The sequence below is a fragment of the Oryctolagus cuniculus genome, chromosome 8 (assembly GCF_964237555.1).
Source record: "Oryctolagus cuniculus chromosome 8, mOryCun1.1, whole genome shotgun sequence".
NCBI classification, from domain to species: domain Eukaryota; kingdom Metazoa; phylum Chordata; class Mammalia; order Lagomorpha; family Leporidae; genus Oryctolagus; species Oryctolagus cuniculus.
This window is the reverse complement of record NC_091439.1, coordinates 81,297,897-81,321,368: the sequence shown is the minus strand read 5'-3', so window position 1 is coordinate 81,321,368 and position 23,472 is coordinate 81,297,897. Positions and strand designations below refer to the sequence as shown.

The window sequence follows — 23,472 nt, the reverse complement described above, 5'->3', positions numbered from 1 at the left end:
AGAATGATAAAAAACACTTTCATAACTTGCTGAAGGCATAATATGAGACTCACAGGGTCATCTGTAGAACAGTGGCCCACAGTCTCTGTGAAAGAGAATGAACTGTGTTGTTTATGAAAAATAATTTTAATTGTTAACCAAAAGACTCCCCTCCCCAACACACCATTTCTAATTCCAAGGAGAATCTGATTTCTATCTTTATGTGCTTTTAAAAAACTAAATTCCTTTCATGTTCCTCTCTGAAGGAAGTGAGGAATAAAATAACTTTGCCTCAGGCACTTGAACTGAAATTTCTCATCGGAGAAGTATGCTGTTTTGTACTAAGTTCAGCAGAAAGCAGTTGTGGTGATTTTGTCCCATGATGTGTGTGCCAGAACGCTGTTTACAAGGAGCAGCGATCTGTCACGACTTCTTTTCCTGAAGCAGGCTTGCCCACCTTCAGCGCTCTGTTGCCTTGTGACTCCATTGTAATCACAAAGAAGAGTTCAATTCTATTCAGAATTTTTAGACATGCATAAAGCAGTTCTTAAGTAATGAACGGCTGGCTCCCCATGAATGGAAGGCTTAGCTACAATCTAAACAAAAACTTGGCTTACAATGAATTAATTTAAAATATAGTGACATATAGTCTACTTCCCCAAACCAAGGGATTCTGAGAGTAGGGAAAATACCAAGATGTATGGAGTGTGAAATCAAGGTCACAGCACAGGGAAGGAATAGAATACAGTGGAAGCCACTCAGGGCAACACGTAGACGACCTGCACTTAAGGTCTTGACTTGCTCACCTACATACTTGTTGAGTTTCGATTAGAGGATTCATTAATTCTAATATTAATAATATTAATTCATTAAACCACACAAGTCCTATTCAAGAGGTTATAGACTAGTAGATGAACAAATAAGATGTTTCAGCTGCTCTAATAAATTCTAAGAAAAGAGTAGCACAGGTATTTTCAAAGCACAGAGGAATAATGTATAACTCTTTCTTGAGCAGAAAAGGTTTTCAGGAGGAAGTGTGACTGGGATCAGAGGGATGGGGGTGGGGCAGGCACTTGGCCTAGTTGATAAGATGTTCTACCCCATACTGCAGTGACATTCCTGTTTGTGGCTCCTGACTCTGGCTTCCTGCTAATGCAGGCTCTGGGACGCAGCAATGGTGGCTCAAGGACTTGGGTCCCTATTACCCATATGGGAGATCTAGATTGAATTCCTGGCTGCCAGTTTTAGTGTCAGTCTAGGCCTAGCTATTACAGGTATTTTGAAGAGTGAACAGCAGATGGGAACACAAATAGTCTCTCTCCCTCTCAAACAAATAAAATTAAAAAAAAAAAAAATGAACAGGTGAGAGTTAGGGAAATGGAAGGAGTGTGGATGAATGGGATCATGGAAGTAAAGGCGGTAGAATGCTCACAGGCAGGCAAGAACAGCGACCAAGCCTACTTGAGCACCTGGAAGATAATTCAATGTGCCTGGAGAAGGAAGCGCTGAGAAATGCAACTCGAGGTGTAAGCAGGGACAGGCAAGGAAGCATCTCTAAGTCACCCCCAGCTAGTATCCAAGCTGAGGGCTGGGGATGCAGCAGAGGGATTTTAACCAGGGAGTGACATAATGAGATCTGTGCTTAGACGGATCATTCTGTCTAGCTGGCGGGATGATGAGTATTAGAGGAAAGGCCAGTTAGGAAGCCAATTAGGAGGAGATGATGACAAAATGGATTCTGTGGCAGTGGGACGAGGGGAGGATGGCAGCCGCAGAGATGTTTTCTTCACCCATGGAATGTCCCAGCTAAACACAATGCTTTAAGGATACAATATGTGAAAGAGCTCAATGAACTTTGAAAACATCTGATATTATCTAACAAGTGTTTTTATGGATGCAATTGAAATATTTTAAGTGTTACAGTTTTGATCTGTGTGACCTTAGTGAAGTGAAAATGCCATTTATTTCTATCATGTTAAAAAAGCTCAATTACATTTGCTTTCTTTTAAAATTAGTTTTTAGAATATTTCACTATTGAGTGAAAAATGAGTGCTTTGTTTTTAAGAAAGTGCACTAAAATGATATGGCCTCATTAAATGGAAAAGTAGGACCAGTGATAATGCCTTCATTTATGATATTTAATTTATGATTGTGTTTGTTTTTTCACCTTTTTTATCCTGCTTTAACATACTTGAGAGATATAGTCATGAATTCATTACAGCCATCACCTCATTACCTCATTAATGCTTGTAGAGTGGATTCTTGACAGACTGTGTGGGTTATGTCAGATTCTTGTGGGCACATTATTAAGTGGAAATGATCCCTCACCCTCAGAGGTGTTTCTGTTCCCCATCTCAAAGCCATCAGAACACCTGTCTCCATCACAAATATCCTAGAAATTTTTGCTCTAAGAGATACTCAGGGATAAAATGTTTTGTCTCATTTATTTACATCATCCATGTAACGGTGTATTCTTAAAATACAATAGATTCTCAGAAATGTTCGTAGAATAAATGGAAGGCTTGGATCATTTTCATATTGACTGCTTGATTTGCTTTTCCACCCTTGCTTGTGTTCCCCAATACTCTAGTCAAAGGAACCCCTACCACTACCTCCAGGTGTTGTTACTCCCATTCAATGGGATTTGAAAATGATTTTACACAAAGCCACAGCTAGAAACTGAGATTCTCAGCAGTGCTCAGTTCCCTTTGTCACAGTATCCTTTAAAAAGTCTGTTTTTTCTCACAGCGAATGTCATGAAATGATTAATAAGATATTTATGATATAAATAAATTCATAAAAATGCCACTTTTTTTCTAATAAACTTATTCTGTCTAAATGTGATACACAAATGCTTCTCTGTGTAAGTTGCCAAATATATTGAATCTATGGAGATAGAAGGCACAGTTATTATAAGATTTGAGGAAGCCTTTATACCTGGTTGAAATACACCATTAACTAGAACCTTTATGTCATATTGTAAGCTTTTTCAGAGAGATCAAAGGAAAAAATAAAGATTGACAATAAAAATAAAAGATAGTTTAAAATTTATAAATTGAAATGCTATTAAATTTTGAGTTAAAATGTAATAGTATCCCTCTAATGACAGTAAAGTATATTCAAATCAGTTTTCCTTAATGAAGTTTCTAACTCTAACTACATTTCCGTATTCCCTGTGAATCCATAACCCCAGGCTGGTCACTGATGCTCACTGGAGGAGTGTGGTTTTCTGTGGTTAATGACTCTAGGATGGCTCAGTATTGGTTCACGTTACTGATAGAGGAGTGATCAAGGTCCTTTTCCCCTCGGTCATTTTGCCTCTGTTTTGTGACTTTAGGCAGAGTGTAAATGGCACCTGGTCCTAATCGGCTAGCTCAGCGATATGTGTATTGAAAGTGCTGCTTTTCCACCTGGAACTATTTCTCTAGTTCCTGTGCAGCTCGTTTTTAGCCTGTAATACATCATTGAGGCTAATGTGGTCTTTTGCTGGTAGAAAGGAAGCCTTACAGCAAAGCCATTGCTTCGCAGAGTTTTAAGTTAGCCGTTTACCTGGAGAAACATCCTCATGCCATTCTCATATCACACACTGCGCTGAAATGGCCTCCCCTGACTCCCCCGTGCCGCTACTCTGACATTCCTTGGCAGCAGGAGTTCAGCTTTAATCCACCAAGTGCTGAGAATGGTGAGAGCGGTGACTGACGCACTGTGTGTCACCAATAAACGTCACTTGAATTAACTCTGCTGTGCTGTGCTGTGCTGTCCACTTCTTGGTGGTTGCAAACCCTTTCTCATACTCAGTCTTATCTAAGATTCAAAAATCCATCAAGTTATGCTTTTCTTCCAAAGGTCTTATCAATATACCCTGAATTGAATCACTCCTCTGCCTTTGTTCGGACAAATATCCTCTGTACCCTGGAAACTGCCTGACTTGTTTCCCACCTCCACTGTCGTCCCCCAGTGGCTTCCTCTGCAGAGTGCTTAGAGCTTGCTTTCCATTTCAGATGTGGAACAGGCCACAAAATTCCTCAGCTGAAACTCTCCAGTGACTTCTCATCCCATTTACAATAAAACTCAAAGAACTCATCGGGGCTCAGGGCTCTCTGCTCCAGTGATTTTAATTCTTACAGCCCAGAGTATGAAAGGTATTTCATATTGCCACTCAGCATGTCTTTGAACATGCGTGTGTGCACACACACACACACACTCAAAAGCAAAACCTTCATACTCTGATATTTTCTATCTCAATCTACTCTTCTTGGTTACATTAAAAGGTGCTAATATGAATGACCACCAATTTGCTTTCACGATTACAATTTGGAAAATATCGTTCCACTTGATCTAGCCCATGCTTGCTTTTCTGATTGTGTTCTCTGTGCTTTCCTTTTCCACCCTGTTCCAGTGCGCTGGCCTCCTGTGACGTCCTTCCCAAGCCAAGCATGTTCCTTCACTGGCATCTCTGTACTGAAGTTCCCTCTGCCTGGAACATTCTCCCTCTGGTTGTCCACTTGGCTCCCTCCTCTACCTTGTTCAAATGCCCTCTTCTTAAAGAAGCCTTCTTAACCTTCTTATCTGGAACAGAGCTCCACTGCACTCTAGCAGCTTAATCTTTCTTCTCCATGTTGTATGGTTTGATATTATATATCTCATTTTGTTATCTGTCTCTCTACTAGAATTTAAGATTGACAAAGAAAGACTGACTTCAATGCATTGCTCTGTCCCAAGAATCTAGAACACTGTCTGGACCTCAGTAATCATATAATTAATATTTGTTGATGTGTGAATGCAACTTTACAATTGGAGACACTAAGGCTCATGGATGTTAATGGATGTTAAGCACCTCAGCTAAGATTGTGTGGCTTATATGTGTTCGTGCGTAGCTGGAATATTTTTGGTTTTTAAAATAATTTCAATAGTGTCCAATACATCATCATTTATTTCATATCTTTAGCTGAAAAAGTTTTCCCATTAGTACGTATCCCATAGTACATTTTTAGCACAATAATTGTTCTTCATTCATTTGTTCACGCTATATTTGTTGAATACATTGCTGTGTGATACTGCTGAACAAAGATACCTTGTTTGTCTTCAGTTCTTTTTCTCACAGTCTAGTGAAAAGACAAGCAAGGACATTTTGAGTGATAAGTAGTCCACTTGTTAAGTTTATTGTACAATAGAAGCACATAGAAAAAAACTCAGTTCAGTAATGTGGTTAGAGAAGGCTCCTTGGAGGTAATAATATCTAAACAGAAGCATGAAAGGTAAAGCAGGGATTATTCAAGTGAAGAAAGATGGGCAGAAAACCAGGGTTAGGAGAACGGCAAGTCTTTGAGGGTGGCTCAATGTACTGGAGTGAGAAAATATTTGGGTCTGGGACCAGAAAAGCAGCACTACTATGGACCACTTACTGTATAATTGGATGAAGGGAAGCTTTAAATAATGGAGAACAGCACCAGATTTGAAATTTACCTCTGCAAAGTGGTGCTGCAGTAGGGAAAAGCACGGTGGAAGGCAGTGGAATGGATTTGTAGGAACAAAAGTTGGAACTGACAGTAGACAGGGGCAGAAGATCCAAGACACGTTTGGAAGCTAATAATCAACATGAATTGTAAATAATTAGACCTGGGGTCTAAGGGGGAAAAATTCAAGGATGACTAATTACACATAGTAGTTGGTTAATCCATATGTGTTAAATGAATGAATTAAAAAAGAAAGATTGATGACTTGGGCACTGGGTGTTTGTGGTACAATTACTGAGCCTGTTAAGTTTAAAGAACTATAGAAAATCTGATTTTCAAGGGGCAGTAAAGAGAATTTTCATCGTCAAGACATGAGTATACTTTTTTTAATGATGGAAAGCTAATACATCTGTGACCTAATATCTGAGAAAACTACAGAACAGAATGAAAAATAGGAAAAACTGAACTGAACTTCCTTGTCAAGCCACTGGAGCATTATTTAATTAAACTTTCTAATTACACTCAGTTCACACTATAATTAAAATTTGCATTACTGGCTTTCAAAAGTTCCTCTGGTCACTTATGCTATGATGTCCCCATGCAAAATTAGTGCTTTCCAAACACAATAGATTATAATGTAATGGTTTGCATATTTTAAGATCTCAAGAGAGAATTGTTAAATTACCTTTTATATTTGTTCCACATTTGGAATTAATCTTCTCCTGAATAAAGCAGTATATGGAGCTCACTGCAAATGAAATGACTTGCCCAAGGTCACTCAACCTGCCAGTAACAAAGTCGAGGTGTTCTGAGTCCACTGATCCTTTCAGGAAACCTAGGATTTATTCAAGAGGCTCAGAGACTATCATCACTTGTTGGCCTATAGGCTGCATTTCATCATGAGATACAAATCTCATGTCCATACTTGATTATAACTGGTGAATCTCTTTGTCCTGTTCTTCAAAATCACAGCATGTGCTGATATCTATACAAAAACCATTTTATTCCACTAAAAATATAGTTATCATTGAAGTTTGAGAGAAAAGCAATTACTCTCTCTAGAACTGTTTGTCTTGCATCTGTGAATCATATTAGACAAATGACAAGACTTTCTTTTATTACCATTATACATAGAGCTGAGGTCTTAATCTTGGCTACATATTGTAACCACCTAGGGAGTTTTAAAATATCTAAATGCCAAGACCTCCATTTCTCATAATCTCTGGGGGTGAGACCCAAGCATTAGTATTTGTAAAGCTCCTAGGTGGTTGTAATGTGCAGCCATTGTTTTGTTGAGAGCAATTTAATGAAAATGATGAACTCATACGAAGCACCATTTACTTAATGTTTTCCTTTTTTCAACCACAAGGTGGCAGCATCACAATACAAGTACAGTACACATTCTGACCATCCTATCGAGGGCACATAGGTATTTGTATCTGTAATACAAATTAATAGTATTTTTGAGGGTCACACCCACCAGAACAGCCTTGATATTTTCCCTTCTGATGTTCTCTGTTTGTTTGCCTAGAAAACTTTTAGCTAAATTTGTTTCATCAGGTTAAATTAGCAGGAACTATGTTAGGTGGAAAATGTCCAAGAGTGTAGATTTGATAATCAGGTAGCTTCGAGTTTAAGTACTGTCTCTGCCACTTACAGAGAGATTGCTTCCTCTCTATGTGCATTCGTTCTTTATGTAGAAGAGGAAGGTGGCCTGGGGACTGCATGAGATATCATATGGACATCAGCTGTGTATGGCTGGTACTAGGAGGAGGATGGTGTTGAGGAGAAAAATGATAGCCCTGTGAGACCGACAATCACACAAAGTCAAAAAAAAAAAAAAAAAAAAAGCCAGGACACAGTTCTTTTTTGTTTATGTTCTTCTTTTCTATATGTGGATCTCTGGATCTCTTCCTTCCCTGTGTGTCTTACTTTTCAGTTTACACTAATGATTTCTTCCTAAAAATTAACATGTTCTTGCCTCTTTGATTTCAAAGAGCCAGAGAGACAAGCCGATACATTTTGATGCCACCTTTGCCTTTGTCAAGGAAGTGGCTTCTACCTGTATAGCTGAGTCTTTTTTTAAAGGTCCTTGTTTACTCATAATTTCTCTAGTTCACTTCTTAAACTTGAGAAATGGTTTCTCTGAAATCACTAGTAGCCCCCTAGATGCCAAGTCCAAAGAGAATGAGCAGTTTCCGTATCCGTTTGCTTGAATAGGCTGCCAGCACCCTCCCTCCTGCAGCCGCCGCTGCCGAGTCTGAGTTGTTTTCTCTTCCCTTTGAATTGTGTAGTCCAGGAGTTCTCTCTCTCTTTTTTTCATTTAAAAAATTTTTTTTTATTTTATGTTTTTATTTTTTTTAACTTTTATTTAGTAAATACAAATTTCCAAAGTACAGTTTATGGATTACAATGGCTCCCCACCCCCATAACTTCCCTCCCACTCGCAGCCCTCCCATCTCCCGCTCCCTCTCCCATTCCATTCATATCAAGATTCATTTTCAATTATCTTTATGTACAGAAGATTGATTTAGTATATATTAAGTAAAGATTTCCTCAGTTTGCACCCACACAGAAACACAAAATGTAAAATACTGTTTGAGTACTAGTTATAGCATTAATTCACATTGGACAACACATTAAGGACAGATCCCACATGAGGAGTAAGTACACAGTGACTCCTGTTGTTGACTTAACAATTTGACACTCTTGTTTATGGCGTCAGTAATCTCCCTAGGCTCTAGTCATGAGTTGCCAAGGCTATGGACGCCTTTTGAGTTCACTGACTTCGATCTTATTCAGACAGGGTCATAGTCAAAGTGGAAGTTCTCTCCTCCCTTCAGAGAAAGGTACCTCCTTTTTTAATGGCCCCGTTCTTTCCACTGGGATCTCACTTGCAGAGATCTTTCATTTAGGTCTTCTTTTTTTTTTTTTTCCCCAGAGTGTCTTGGCTTTCCATGATTAAAATACTCTCATGGGCTCTTCAGCCATATCTGAATGCTATAAGGGCTGATTCTGAGGCCAGAGTGCTATTTAGGACATCTGCCATTCTATGAGTCTGCTGTGTATCCCGCTTCCCATGATGGATCATTCTCTCCCTTTTTGATTCTATCAGTTAGTATTAGCAGACACTAGTCTTGTTTGTGTGATCCCTTTGACTCTTAGACCTATCAGTGTGATCAATTGTGAACTGAAATTGATCACTTGGACTAGTGAGATGTGAGATGGCATTGGTACATGCCACCTTGATGGGGTTGAATTGGAATCCCCTGGCACGTTTCTAACTCCATCATTTGTTGCAAGTCCGACTGAGCATGTCCCAAATTGTACATCTCCTCCCTCTCTTATTCCTACTGTTATATTTAGCAGGGATCACTTTTCAGTTAAATTTAAACACCAGGAGTTCTCTCTTTAAAACCCTGGATTCATTTCTCCACAAGCATCTCCTTTTGCACCACATGTTTAATTTTAATTACTGCTAAATATCTGAAATCTGCATATTATTTCATACGGCTGTTCTGAATTCCACATCTATGCATCTACCAGTCACTGGAATTGAAAGTGGTGTCTCAAAGTCAACACACTGAATATTGAACTGGGCATATCGTCTGCCCACAAAGAATCTCTCTTCCTTCTCTCACTCCATGGCACTAGTTTCCAACCAGACCACTGAACCAGATCCCTAGGAATCCTTTGATGCTGCCTGCTGTGCCCACTTCACATCCAAGCTGTCAGGGCTACTCAGTTATCCACTACCACCACCATCCCCTAAGGGGAAAAGGAAACAAAAACTTCTCCTGGGGATCTTCTAGCTCTTGGTCTTCACTTCTTACCTCATTCCTACTTGTTATCATAGCTCTGTCTGACTTCCACCAGAGGAGTTCTCATTAGGGTTACTAACTCTGTTGTTCCATTCATGGTTCCCAGTCGGTCCCCTTTCTTCCACTCCAGGGTGCCCCACAGCTGCAAATGATCACTTTTTAGGCCCTTTGTTCTTTTTTTTCTAGTTCCTTGAGGTGTGATGTAAGATTGTTTGTTTGGAATCTTTCTTCTCTTCTAATGTAGGTTTTTGTTGCTATAAACCTTTCTTTTAGAACTGCTAATGCTATAATTTAAATATGTTTGCTTTCATTTCTTTTTATTTCAAATTTTTTTCTCATTTCTCTTTTAATTTATTCTTTTACCCATTGGTTGTTCAAGAACATGATGCTTAACTTTTTGAGCATTTGTAAATTTTCTGAAATTCCCCCTGTTAACTCTAGTTTCATATCATTGTGATCAGAAAATGATTCTTGATATGCTTGTAAGCTTTTAAGTTTTGTTAAGACTTATTATATTGTGGCCTAACATATGATCTATCCTGGAGAAAGTCTATAGACACTTGAGAAGGGTTTATATTCTGTAATTATGCCAAGGCTATGGAAGCCTCTTGAGTTCACAAACTCCGACCTTATTTAGACAAGGCCACATCAAAGTGGAAGTCAGAGAAAGGTACCTCCTTCTTAGATGGTCCCTTCTTCCCACTGGGATCTCACTCACAGAGATCTTTCATTGAGGTTATTTTTTGCCACAGTGTCTTTGCTTTCCAGGCCTGAGAAACTATTAACTTTTGTTTGTCTGGGGCAGTCTTTACTTCTTCATTTCTGAAAGACAGCTTTGCTGAGCGAAGTGGGTTTTTTTGGTTGGTTGTTTAGTACTTTGAATATATTAAATTACTTTCTTGTGGCCTGTAAGATTTCTGTTGAGCAATCTGCTGCAGGATAGAACCTTGCTGGAGATCCTTGACCTTCTTGGACCTGAACATTTATATCATTATTAAGATTTCGGGAGTTCTCTGTTACTGTATCTTTAAATAGACTCCTTATCCTTCTGTCTTCCCTTTTACTTCTTGAACTTCTATGCCTTGAACATTTGCTCTTTTGTCACATTTCACAAATACTGTAAACTTTCTTCACACCTTTTCATTCATTCATCCTCTGACTTTCTAAAGAGACTTCACAAAGTTCATGGAAAATTCACATTATCCTTTAATTCCATTTTCCACTTTTTGAAACAGCCTCATATATTTTCAAATAATGAGTCTTCAAGTCCACAGAGTCTTTATTATGACGGATCAGTTTTGCTCCTGATGCTCTGTATTGCCCAGTTCAGTGCTTGAGGAGCTGCAGAGCCTGGGTTCGCTGGGGCGGCACCGAGGCCGGCTCTGCTGGGCTGGTCTGTGGGATACTGTCTGGCAGCAGAGTGGACCTGGAGACTCAGGCTGAGGTGGCATTGGGATCCTGGGACTTCAGGGGATCCGGAGCATGTATCTGGCTCAGTCTAGAGGCTGGATCTGGCTAAGAGTGTCAGCCTAGTGACTAGGACTTCAGAGGTCACCCTGGTGCTAACCTGTGCCTATAGCCTGGGGCTACGGGAGTCAGCGCTGTGCTGGGGTTGCCTAAACTTTGGGGTTCTCAGGTTGGCCTGGTGGTGGGGTAGCCTGAAGACTGAATCTGTTTCATAAGCCTGGAGCCTGACAACAGGGCAGGCCTGGAGACTTGGGCCTTGGGTCCTGGTCTAGGGTCTGAGTAGTAGTAGGTTTTGCTGGGGTGTGCTCAGTGTTGGGATCTGAGGCAAAATCTGTTGTTCACCTCCCTCTCCTAGTCCCACCTGGGGGCTTCTGTCTCCAGGCTGTGCTATCAGGGGTTGGGGGAGGGATTTTGCATGTAATGTGAAACTGTGCCTTCTTCCCTCCTCAATGTCTCTTTTCTTCTTTCTGAGCCACAGGAAAGTGCTACAGTGCCCTGGCTTCCTTAGCTCTTGTGAAGGCTTGCCCGTGTGTGGGTTGTTGTTCCAACTGGTGCTCCTCTGGGAGGAAGAGTGCATAGCTCTACTCTGCCAACTTGCTCACATTTCCTCCATTTCTCGGGCTTTCCAAAGGAGTTTATTTTCATCTGTAATATTAAATCAATTGCTATTCAAGAGCACAGACATATTTCCTAAAATGCTAAAAATCAACTGATAGTGCAGTATATTTTTAAAAGGGAATTGGAATTTTTGTTGATTGAAAACCAGGTTCTTGCTTAAAGGTCACATCATGGAGAAACTATGTAACTGTAGAAAAATAACTATACCTAGTTCATTCTTTGGATACTGTGTGTATAGCTAGCACACTTTCATTACTTCGATACTTTGTTAGTAAAACTATTTCTGAAGCACATAGCCCCATTTTGGGCAACACACTTCCATTGGTGCTATAGGTAATATCAATTTTAGAAAAAATAATTAAACATGCTGAACTGTGCCACTGATCAAATACTTCACATTATTTACTGCTACATAAAGTTGTTTTCTACATCTTTATTTGAAAATCAGGAGGTGACCATTTTAAGTTTTATTTGTGAAAAATTTACAATCTATGTGGAAAAATTCTGTATGTATATATTCAAAGAAATATAAAATTCAAATTTTGCATATTTCATTAAACAGACTTGCTGATATTGTAACTTTGTTCTAAAATATACCCTACATGGTTAAAATCTTTCAATAAACCATGCATTTTTTTTTTGACAATCATCCAACTGCCATGTTGGTAAGAAAAACCAGCATGTTTCAACAGACACATTACCATTTGCTTTGATCCAGCTGCTGAATTAATAGGGAATGCACATACTGAAAAACAGTGCTATTTAAAGCTTCCTCTGGCATTTTAAACAAGGCAGCAGAGCACAGAGAGATGCTTAATTGGGGCCACAGAAGCAGAAGACAGACACCAACAATGCGATGATTGTCATATGGTTCAGAGTAGGACCAGTACAGAAGAAAATTTCACCTCAGTACTCCCAGATGGATGAAAGGAACAACCTTGCACAACTTGGATTATCTGGCTCTCATCTCTTTTGAGATGCATGTGTACAGAGGTCTTGATGTCTAGGATATTTCTACAAAAACCATTTTGGAATCTAAGTGTTGACTGCCTTTCTGATCAATGCCAGATCTAGCTACATGTGTAGACTGATAGAAATTTGGAACACAGATCAGAGACCAGAGTGGCATCCTCAAATTTGTCTTTGATGAAAACCGCTTGTATGTGTTGAATTATCCAGTTGAATATTTCTTCAACTCATAAAAATTTTTTCATTCTATCTTTTCCCAAAAGAGCCCACAACTTTCATTTCTAATTTTGCTACTAATGAACTCTGTGATCATGGACAAATCACGTATGCTCTCTGAGTTTCCATATTCTCATTTGCACATCAAATAAGGGTGACATTAGATAATCTCTGAACTCTATTCCATCACTAGCATTTTAGGATGCTGTTGAAAAATGGATTATCTTGAAGATTAAGGAAAGAATAAGTTCACATGTTGTACTTAATTAAGATGTATTTAGGCCGGCGCCGCGGCTCACTAGGCTAATCCTCCGCCTAGCGGCGCCGGCACACCGGGTTCTAGTCCCGGTCGGGGCGCCGGATTCTGTCCCGGTTGCCCCTCTTCCAGGCCAGCTCTCTGCTGTGGCCAGGGAGTGCAGTGGAGGATGGCCCAAGTGCTTGGGCCCTGCACCCCATGGGAGATCAGGAAAAGCACCTGGCTCCTGGCTCCTGCCATCGGATCAGCGCGGTGCGCTGGCCGCAGCGCGCTGGCCGCGGCGGCCATTGGAGGGTGAACCAACGGCAAAAGGAAGACCTTTCTCTCTGTCTCTCTCTCTCACTGTCCACTCTGCCTGTCAAAAAAAAAATGTATTTAAATATATAAATAAAATTGAATCACAAGAAAAAGTTAAGTTTTACCGTGGGAGAATCAATTAGGGACTGAATTGACACTGGTAAAGCTATCTTTACAGTAAGAAATCATTTTGAGCAGCAAGAACTCGGTAGAATCCCTATTCCTCAATCCCAGACTTATTACGTAGGATTGGACTCCTCCATGTATTATATTCCAAGAGTCATATTTTACAGCTGAGTTTTACATTCTTAAAAATTACAGAAAACAAGAAGAAATGCTGACCTGATGTCTTAGAGAAGGAAGGAGTGCAGTTGCAATTGTTGAAACCTCAGTGGTAGACAAATACTGCAATTCAGTTTTTTTCCTCCATTCTCAAATTACTGTATACCTCAGAGATTTCATATGCCGTGTAGCAACATTGCTATGTGGGGTGCCCACATATTTACCCTCCCAACCGCAACATGTAAGCCAGCTGGAAGCATATAATGGGAGAGTGTAAATAAGTCCAAAGACAACAAACATGAAGTAGAACGTTTGGGATAAAGTGGGAAATACATTGATCCTGTCAGCCTCTGTTTCTATGTATTGTTTTACAAAGATTTTCACTTTAAATTCACCTTGTGTTTTATTGTCCACTTATTACCATCTACTCCAGATTACTTTTTAAATTGGGTTTTAGTGGAAATACCATCATTAATCAGCTATGGGTTTTCAAGATATTTCAGAACATTTCTTTGGTAGTTTTTTGACTCTGAGTATTATTATTCTGAGGATTATAATGATTTCTTATAGACTATAAATATATAGAGAATATAGTGATTTCTCATTAAAAAGTACCTTCTCTTAACTAGCTAGACCACTCAGAGATCACTTCTCAAGTTCTCAAAGGCCTTTGGAAGATCATGTCTGAGAGCACTCTAACTCGATTTTTGCCGGTGTTACACCTGTTCTACAGTTTCCTCTTTGGTTAGGCATCTACAGTACCCACGTGGTATTGGAGATATTCTTTTCCTATTGTTCTAGATTTTTAGGTGCAGTTTCATATAAATGTCCTCACTAGGGATTAATTTGGATATTTCTGGGTATGATAGCAATTCTGAAAATTGCAAAATTCTCATAGGATTCAAGGGCATCTTTCCATAGTGTCTTTTTGGTGCCGTGGAAGAAAAATTATTGAGATATTTCATTTATAAGAGCTACTAATTGTCTCCTCCTTTTGAAACCCTGTGCTCACTTGATTTCTAAAATACTGCAATGATATTATTTCACATGAATTTCTCTGAATGTTCTCTCCCCTACCTTCTTAGTGTACTTATCTTACTCTGCACAATCTTTGAGACTTATTGTCTACAAAGGTCTACCTTGACCCTTTATTCGTTATCTACATATTTTCTATGAGTGACCTCATTCACTATTATGGTTTCAAGGGGCTCCCCTTGCTAATACTCTCAAATCTATATTGCTAGCAAACCACATTCGTCTGAACTTCATATCATATATTTAATTTTCAAATAGATATCTCTTCTCACATAGTACTTAGTATCTACCTCTGTTATCAATTTCATTTCCTGTTTTCCATTCTCTATTTCTTTCGATGGTTCCACCAACACTATCATCGGCTCAGCTAAGATACTGGGGAATCATTCTACTCATTCTTCATCCACATTCAATCAAGAACCAAGTTCTGTGAAGTTTATTTACTAATATATGTTATTTTTTAGTTACTCACTATTGTTGAGCTACTGCAACCTTCAAGGTGCTGCAAAGAATTTTTTTTTTTTTTTTGACAGGCAGAGTGGACAGTGAGAGAGAGAGAGAGAGAGAGAGAGAGAGAGAGAAAGGTCTTCCTTTGCCGTTGGTTCACCCTCCAATGGCCGCCGCGGCCGGCGCACCACGCTGATCCGATGGCAGGAGCCAGGAGCCAGGTGCTTTTCCTGGTCTCCCATGGGGTGCAGGGCCCAAGCACTTGGGCCATCCTCCACTGCACTCCCTGGCCACAGCAGAGAGCTGGCCTGGAAGAGGGGCAACCGGGACAGAATCCGGCGCCCCGACCAGGACTAGAACCCGGTGTGCCGGCGCCGCTAGGCGGAGGATTAGCCTAGTGAGCCGCGGCGCCGGCAATATATGTTATTTTTTAAAGTTATTAATTTGAAAGAGTTACAAAGAGAGAGAGTGGAAGAGAGAATTATTAATTATATTATTAAAAATAGTAAATATATATGTTATTGCTGACTATTCCAGCTTACATTTTCTGAGTATTGGGATTTTAATATTTATTAATTTACTAATAAATTATTTATTAAATAATATTTATTATCAATTAATTTATTAATTAATTTATTATTTATAAGTTTGAAAGTTAGAGTTATTGGAGGGGTTAGGGGAGAACAAAGAGAGAGAGAAATGTTCCATTTACTGGTTCATTCCCTAGATGTCTGCAATGGCCAGGGCTAGGCCAGGAGCTTCATTTGAGTCTTCCAAGTGGGTAGCAGGGGCCCAAGTCCTTGTGCCATCTTCTGCTGCATTTACAAGGCCGTTAGCAGGGAGCTGAATCAGAAGGCAAGCAGCCTGGACATGAATAAGTGCCCTTATAGGATACTGGCATCACAGGCATGCTACACCACGACCCTGGCCCCAACATGAGTTATTATTGAATTTATATCTTCTATCCATCCTAACCCTCCCTATCTCAATCAGACCTCTCTTCTCCCACGTGTTTCTCTTCAATCTAGTCACAGATTTGGCCATGCCATTCTCTTATATTCTTCAGTGGTTTCTCTTGTATTCTTCAATGATTTCTCTTATTCTGTAAGAAGTCTATGTTGGGTATGTTGATACACAAGACCACCCTCTGTCTAGCCTTTGCCTGTTTCTGACTACATGTGTTATATTTTATTATCACAGAACTCCTTTCAGTTTGCTTTACATGTGCATGTGCACAAACAGAAACACATATACCACCACCACCATTCTGTTGTCTAGGCTCTGTGCCTTCGCTCATGATGGGCCCTTGACCTTGCTCTTTCTCCTTTTTACATCTTTCACTCACTGATTGGTCTTATTTTCTTTTCTTTTTTTTTTTTTTTTGAGATTTATTTTACTTATTTGAAAGAGTTACAGAGAAAGGTAGAGACAGAGAGAGAGGTCTTCCATCTGCTGGTTCACTCCCCAGATGGCTGCAATGGCTGGAGCTGCACTGATCCAAAGCCAGGAGCCAGGAGCTACTTCTGGGTCTCCCATGTGGGTGCAGGAGCCCAAGGACTTGGGTCATCTTCTACTGCTTTCCCAGGTCATAGCAGAAAACTGGATCAGAAGAGGAGCATCCGGGACTAGAACCAGCGCCCAGATGGGATGCCAGCCCTTCAGGCCAGGGCTTTAACTCACTGTACCACAGTGCCGGCCCCATGATTGGTCTTATTTTCTCCAGGAAGCCAAATCCAGGTTTTACTAGGGTTTCTCCAGTCAGCTCCCATATACTACATGTATGTATATGCATATTTGTATACACACACAAAATTTGCTACATTAATTATCTGTTCTGCATCAGTCTTACCTCAGCAAAGTGTGAACTCCTTGAGGTTAGCAGCCACATGATTCAATTTTGAAATCACAATTTCTACTATAATCTGGAACATGATAGGTACCCAAGACCTTTAATTGGATGAATGAATTGAATAACTAAACAGATTAATTGTAATATTTATTAACTCACAGTGGCTACATATCTGTCCATGTGTCCATCTCATTTAATTCAAACAATTTGGATATATATGTGCAATATCAGCAACATAAAATGCATCAAAGCCATGTTAATTTATTGTTTGTGAACTTCATAGGAATCCATGGATTAATTTCTGTAATGCTCAATATAATATAAGGGGAATCTTAGTTTTTTGGGGGAATATTACAAAAGATGGAAGTCCCAAGCTCCTAGAACTCCACACACCATCTCTAACACCTTTTCTTAGTGTCTCATAGCTGCACACTGTCCTTTTGGCTTCAGTTCCTCGCATGTCAATTTGTTTTAATCTGCTAACCTCTACTAAGACCCTTTCAACAAACCTCTATGTGCTATTTCTTTATTCCCACTTCACATTTCTTTTAACTTAGATTGTTACCTTGCAACAAAGAATCCATTCTATTTCATTACATAAGGGAAAGAGACCTTCTGAGCAATCAAACCTCAACTTCTCTTTAGCAGATGGCAGCAGGGAGTGTTACAGAGCATCCTGTGCTAATCATTGCTGCCCAAGTGTGTGTGTGTGTGTGTGTGTGTTTGTGTGTGTGTGTGTGTTATCACATTACTATTAGGATTATTGGCCAATTACCCTTGTATGTGGTCATATAGAAGACATCTTTATGTGAATGTACCCTTCCACTGTCAGTGACAATTGCATCTCCTCTTGAAAGAAAAAAAAACCCTAAACCTGAACATATAATCCATTTGCAGAGGTCCCTGACAAATAAGTGTAAGTGCACATGTGGTTAAAGCAGCCCTCTTGGCTTATGGAAAGCAAACATCTTGGACTGGGAACTTTGCTTTCCCTCTCTGTAGTTTGGTTGTGGTTAGAGTCTATGTACTTCGTGCTTCATGCATCAGCAACAGCTGTACACTGCAGCTCCAAGGAAAACCTCCCCAAAATAGCTCTGTTACAAAGACAAAATGGAATTTGGGAACTTTGGCACGAAGTATACTCTTGAGCCCTGTTCAATTTTGAAACTTGAATGGAAAATTACACTGCACGGCGAAGGCAGTCATGCAGGATTCTGATGAAGCGGGTCTATTGTTGGAATAAGAGAGCTCAGGGCTCTGAGAGCTGGTATGCACTGTGTCCGCAGACATCCTGGACAGTGATCCAAGCACAGTACTGCAGATGCTCAAGGAGAAGCAACACAGGAAACCTGTCACTTGGCAAAACATCTTTACAGAACCAGAGTTGGCCTTTGCATGAGCTTACTCAGATAACAGTTCCACACATTTCCAAAAATAACTTCATTTACTCATTAGAACATAACACTCCTATAATAGTGCCCTATGACTTGATATGGAAGGTCCTACGTCAGCTAAGTCTGGTGGGCCATGCCTGGCCGCCCCAAGTCCCTCACCTTTACTTGGTCGGTGGTTTTATGTTCTCACCAGTGTTACAGGGTATGATGGAGGGCTCTTTGAGCTGACTGCTGCTGAGTAGAGCTGCAGGTAGCCACATCTGAATTACAGGAGCTGGTTTCAATCCTTCTGCCCCAGTAGCAAGCACAGGTGCAAAAGCAGTGTCGGGCCCCATCATAGCCACTTCTCAGCTTCTCAGTATTGTGCTAAGTTGCCCTTCTACAACTGGAAAAAGTTACTAGTTTCATATCCAGCTCTCCTCCAGGTTACAAGGCTGCCCTAGCATGCTACAGCTAGGATAAATATCCATAGTCTGTCATGATTGAGAGCACCAGAGACTTGAATGCAGTGAAGGAGGTCTGCTATGGCAACTAGGGGCTGCTCACCGGCCAGAGACCCTCTCCCAGAACTCAGAGCCTTTCTCAGAAAACCTTGTCCAAAGTCTCCATTATAAAAGCCATTTTGAGATATCCATGACCTAATAAGCCTAAGGCACCCATTCGAGTAACGTTTAGTTTCTCAGAACATCATTTCTTTTGGAATGCCAGACAAGGATGATTTCTAGGATCCCGTCTCGGGGCACCAGAAATCTGAAGCTCTTTGCACTCCTGCCAGTGTCAGCCACTGTGCCTCACACCCCCACCTTCTTCTAACTCATAGTGACTGATCGTTCTAGGACTTTTTTTTCCCTTTTCCCTATCTCCTGAGTTGGAACTATCTATTGTAGCCATCGCAATAGACCTCCTCAAGTCTAACTATCAGGGAGAGGAGGTTTGGAAGTTCAAGATCCTCCTTCCTGGAAAGCAGTAGGTCTGTTTAGTGTCTCCTTTTCCATATTTGAACTCCACGTAGGAAGAGGAATGCTGACGGAAGGCCCTTCACATGATTTCTCCCAGAGAGGACCCAACCAAGGGGCCTGGCAGAGGTCCAAGGTGACACGTCTCTCTAGTCAGCTCACATTTTCTTCTGGAAGGAAAAAAATCTTAAAAATGATTTAAATATAGGACACACAACTGTCTATAAGGGTGTGTTATAATGCTTTAAAAGAAGTGACAGGTTAATATATCTAAATATTTTTTATATTGGGACCTCGTACTATGATTTATTGAAAGATATGGGTTCTTCTTCAAAAGGCCTAAAAATAGAACAGTCTTATCAGTCTGCAGTAGTTTCAGTTCAGTTCTGTTATGAGCAGGTGAACAGAGAAATAGCTGCTCCTGAGCCTTGTAATCAAGTGTCTTGTTTGTTTTGTAAAAGATCAGGCACTATTTGCTTAGGTGTGTGTTCTACACTTGAAGGTGTCTGGAAGTGAGCTGTCAGGATTTGCGTTCTGCTGACTTATCTAGCTGCCAACGTATTTACTGACAGCGAGTCTCTTTATAAATAAATCATTCAGACATCTGTGGGGAAATTTTAACTTCTGAACTACAAGATTTATATAAGATTCTGATCGTCACCCCACTTAACGAATAGAAAGGCGTTCTCATGCGCTGTGGGAGTCTGCTTATGCTTAGTTCTTACACTAAGTGTATTATCTGCTTTCACTTTGCAGCCTCCACCTCAGATATACGACAAGCAGCTGGATGAAAGAGAACACACCATTGACGAGTGGAAAGGTGACTCTCCTGCTTTAAAAAATGTTTATGTTTTGCTTTATTGGAACTCATAAAGTAGCCTCAAGGTTATTCTTTGAAAACCAATTTGCTAAAAAATAATTTTCTAATTGCACCATCTTAGATCATTTTAAAAGCTCCTAAAGCCCCCTTGATCTCTCATAGGAGTAGCAATGTTGCATTTCTTCAAGAATGAAAGGAATTAATGACCAATACCTTTTCAAATAGAACTGATTGTCAAAGTATTTGTTATAGTAGGGGCTCCAGTTCAGAATTTCAGAATGTAAGTTTCTATGTTTGGACATAAAATTATACAAAGCATATAAAATTAAAATTATATTTGAGGCAGTTTTAGACTTTAGAAAATGAAAGATAGTTGATATTTGAATTCATTCACTGTATATATAGGATCTAAAAATTTGAATATAAAATATATGTGTACCTAAGAGACCTATTTCTCTTTTGAAGTAAGGATGTATTCATTTATTCATTCATATTTTTTGAAATACACACTGTATCTTCAAGTTTATACTGAGGTTGGGACAAGCAGAAAAAGATGCTGAACAGAGAAAAGAATTCTGGAACTTGTGTAAATGACCACAGAGCAGAATAAATATGAGAAAACTAAACGTAGTTATAACAGATGATCAGATCAGAATGGACATGAACCTAAAAAGATGATCTGAAGGGAAGGGACTTTTGAGTCACTGTGAAGGAATTAATAAATGTAATTAGGAAAAGACCAGAGGGCTCATTAGATGAAAACAAAAGCTAAGAGAAAGCAAAACATGTTATAAAGATTAAAAAGGGGCCTCAACTGATGAAGAGGCCATATTTGTGGATGTGGAAAAATGAACACATACAAAAAGTGGATCAAATCAAGAAGGCACCGATGGCTGACGGGAAATGCTTTGATCTAAGTAAGGACAGGAGGGTACTCACAGAGAGTGACTGATTATTGTTTGAAGAAGATGAAGACTAAACTGTGAGAAACTGGAGCAAGGAGTACCTGTAAGGGATGATGATTTCATAAATTGTAAACCATCCACCCAAAAAAGAATGCCAGTTTGTGAATGAACAAAATAAAACTTTTATTATAGTAGATTTTAGGCAAATTTAGATGTACAAATCCAAGAAATGAGTCAGAAAAGGCTGTGAAGTAAGAGATGAAAGTTTGAGGATTTGTTACAGTTTAAAGTCATGAGAATATGACCAACTCTTAGGGAGTCAGTATAAAAGAAAGAGGGGTCCTCAAAACCAGAGACGTTGAAATTCTCAGTAGATAAAGCTAGGATGCATCAGAAGTGCCCACAGAATTTAGAAAACAACTACAATGTGTCTTCTGCATACATTTAGTTATTCAACTGCCTTTTTTAAAGACTTATTTATTTACTTGAAAGTCAGAGTTACACAGAAAGGAGGAGAGGCAGAGAGAAAGGTCTTCCATCCACTGGGTCGTTCCAGAGATAGCTGCAATGGCCAGAGCTACACCCATCCAAAGCCAGGAGCAAGGAACTTCCTCCCGGTCTCCCACACAGATGCAGGGTCCCAAGGACTTGGGCCATCTTCTGTTGCCTTCCCAGGCCATAGCAGAGGGCTGGATTGGAAGTGGAGCAGCCCTGACTTGAACCGGCGCCCATATGGGATGCTGGCACTGCAGGCAGCAGCTTTACCCACTATGCCACAGCGCCTTTTAAAGTCCCTCCTTTTGCCAGTCTCAATGCTAATTGTAAGGGAATATAGAAATAGAGTGAAAGAATCCCAACAGATTATTAATGTACTCAGTGACTTCAGAACATTATTATTCGTCATTAAGTAATTAATTTCTCTGTGGACTAATGAGCAATTTGTTGTTGTTTTTGATAATAACATGCATATTTGTTCCTTACAGAACTTATCTACAAGGAAGTAATGAATTCAGAAGAAAAGACTAAGAATGGCGTAGTGAAAGGACAGCCTTCTCCTTCAGGTACTCACTCCCAGTGAATAACCAACAAATCATTACTTGTCTATTTTCTCAGCCCTCACGGAGGGGTTGCAACCAGTAACACTGCTCAGAGACTATATGAACGTATTGTTTGTCTACGAAGATTTAATTTGATTTCTTTTGACACTTAGTATGGTACTCATTCTGATTATTTGGACTATCATGACTCAGTAGAAAAGTTCACTGGTAACTAACTTATGGCAGTAATGAATACTGGAGAAATGTTAACATGAACTGATTAGAAGGTAAATAAATGTCTTCATCAAAATGCAAAGTCAACGTTGGGAGTCCCTCCTGTGCAAACCCTTTACCTCATTCATTCTCACTGTTTGAACTCTTCACAAAATTGATGTGATAATAAATGAAGCATTTACCAAGATAAGTTTTAATTAAAGCCAACGTGGGAAATCTTCAATTTGCTATCTCAAGTCTCACATTCATTTGGACATACACATATTTTGCTGTCCAGTAATATGCTTTCAAATTGCTTGAGATAATTTACTTGTACCTATTAATGCTAATCTATTTTTCCCAATATCTATTTTCTAAATATAAAGGAGTTTGAGAAAATGTGATGATTTATTTTCAGATTCAAACTACACTCAGCACATGCTGGCAAGAATGGAGGCTGAAAATGACTAGTTTATAAGAAATGATTCAGTATCTTACCATTAATAAACAAAATTTTTTTCCATGTGCTTTAAATTGTTTTAAGGAAAAAGAGATAGGATAACTAATCAATTATTCATACTGGCACTGCTCTCTGTGCTTAATATGTTCAGAACCACTATGACATCCAAACAGATGCAACTCAGTTATGACATGTTTTTCTCACCAGTAGATTTAAAGAATATCCAATTCTTCCCCAAGTATTACCATTTGTCAACTGAAATTAAGGAATCTTTAAAGTTGTCTACCATCTTGCTGTCTATACTCAGTTGTTCCAGTGTCCAGATTGACACACGTCTATAGGAGCTGCTTCTAACTTACTTGCATTTCTTTCTGTTGTTGATTAAAGAACTCAAATAGAATCCAACGGTCTCAAGACACCACCTACCAAAGCAGAAAGACTTCTTGACTTAAGAATTTCTATAATGGCTAGAGGTTTTGATTTTCCTATAAAAATTAGGAAACTGTATTACCAGGATCTAATAAATGGTGAACTATCTCAGGGTGATTTTAGTAGAACCTATGCTGTTCATCTTTAGTGCAAGATTTTACTACTTCATTTCCTTTCTAACCACTCTGTTCTAAAAGACTTTTCATGTGTTTCCAGAGAATAGGACGATAGTTTAATAGTCTAAATGATTGTGGATTCAATTTTTTAGTAGATTGCTTTTGAAATATTTATTTTTAATTTTTCGAAATCATACATACACTGTAGATTCTATGGCATATTTGTATGTGATGTATTTGCGTATATCATGTAGAGGCTATAGGGCAGTCATGTACTAGAGTCAAAGTTATCAGCTCATAGGGGACAGATGTGTACATCTGTCTTCCCACCTATGGGTTTGTTTATCTCATGTTTGTAGCTTGAAATCAGTCACGGAGGATTTGTAGTATGTAAAGTGACAGACCCTGCAAATCAGTACTTTTTTTATCTCCTGGAGAGTCAATTGTTAA

General features: G+C 39.5%; 1 protein-coding gene across 5 annotated transcripts in view; it reads left to right on the top strand.

Moving 5' to 3' along the window:
* Window positions 1–23,472, top strand: part of MAPK10 (mitogen-activated protein kinase 10) — a 324,977-nt gene that overhangs the window by 285,949 nt on the left and 15,556 nt on the right. For all 5 annotated transcript variants that reach the window (XM_051819603.2, XM_051819602.2, XM_017347438.3 and 2 more), the window contains 2 exons: window positions 19,799–19,862; window positions 21,751–21,828. In XM_051819603.2, coding sequence (XP_051675563.2) covers window positions 19,799–19,862; window positions 21,751–21,828 — 142 coding nt within the window. The remainder of the gene's footprint in view (window positions 1–19,798; window positions 19,863–21,750; window positions 21,829–23,472) is intronic.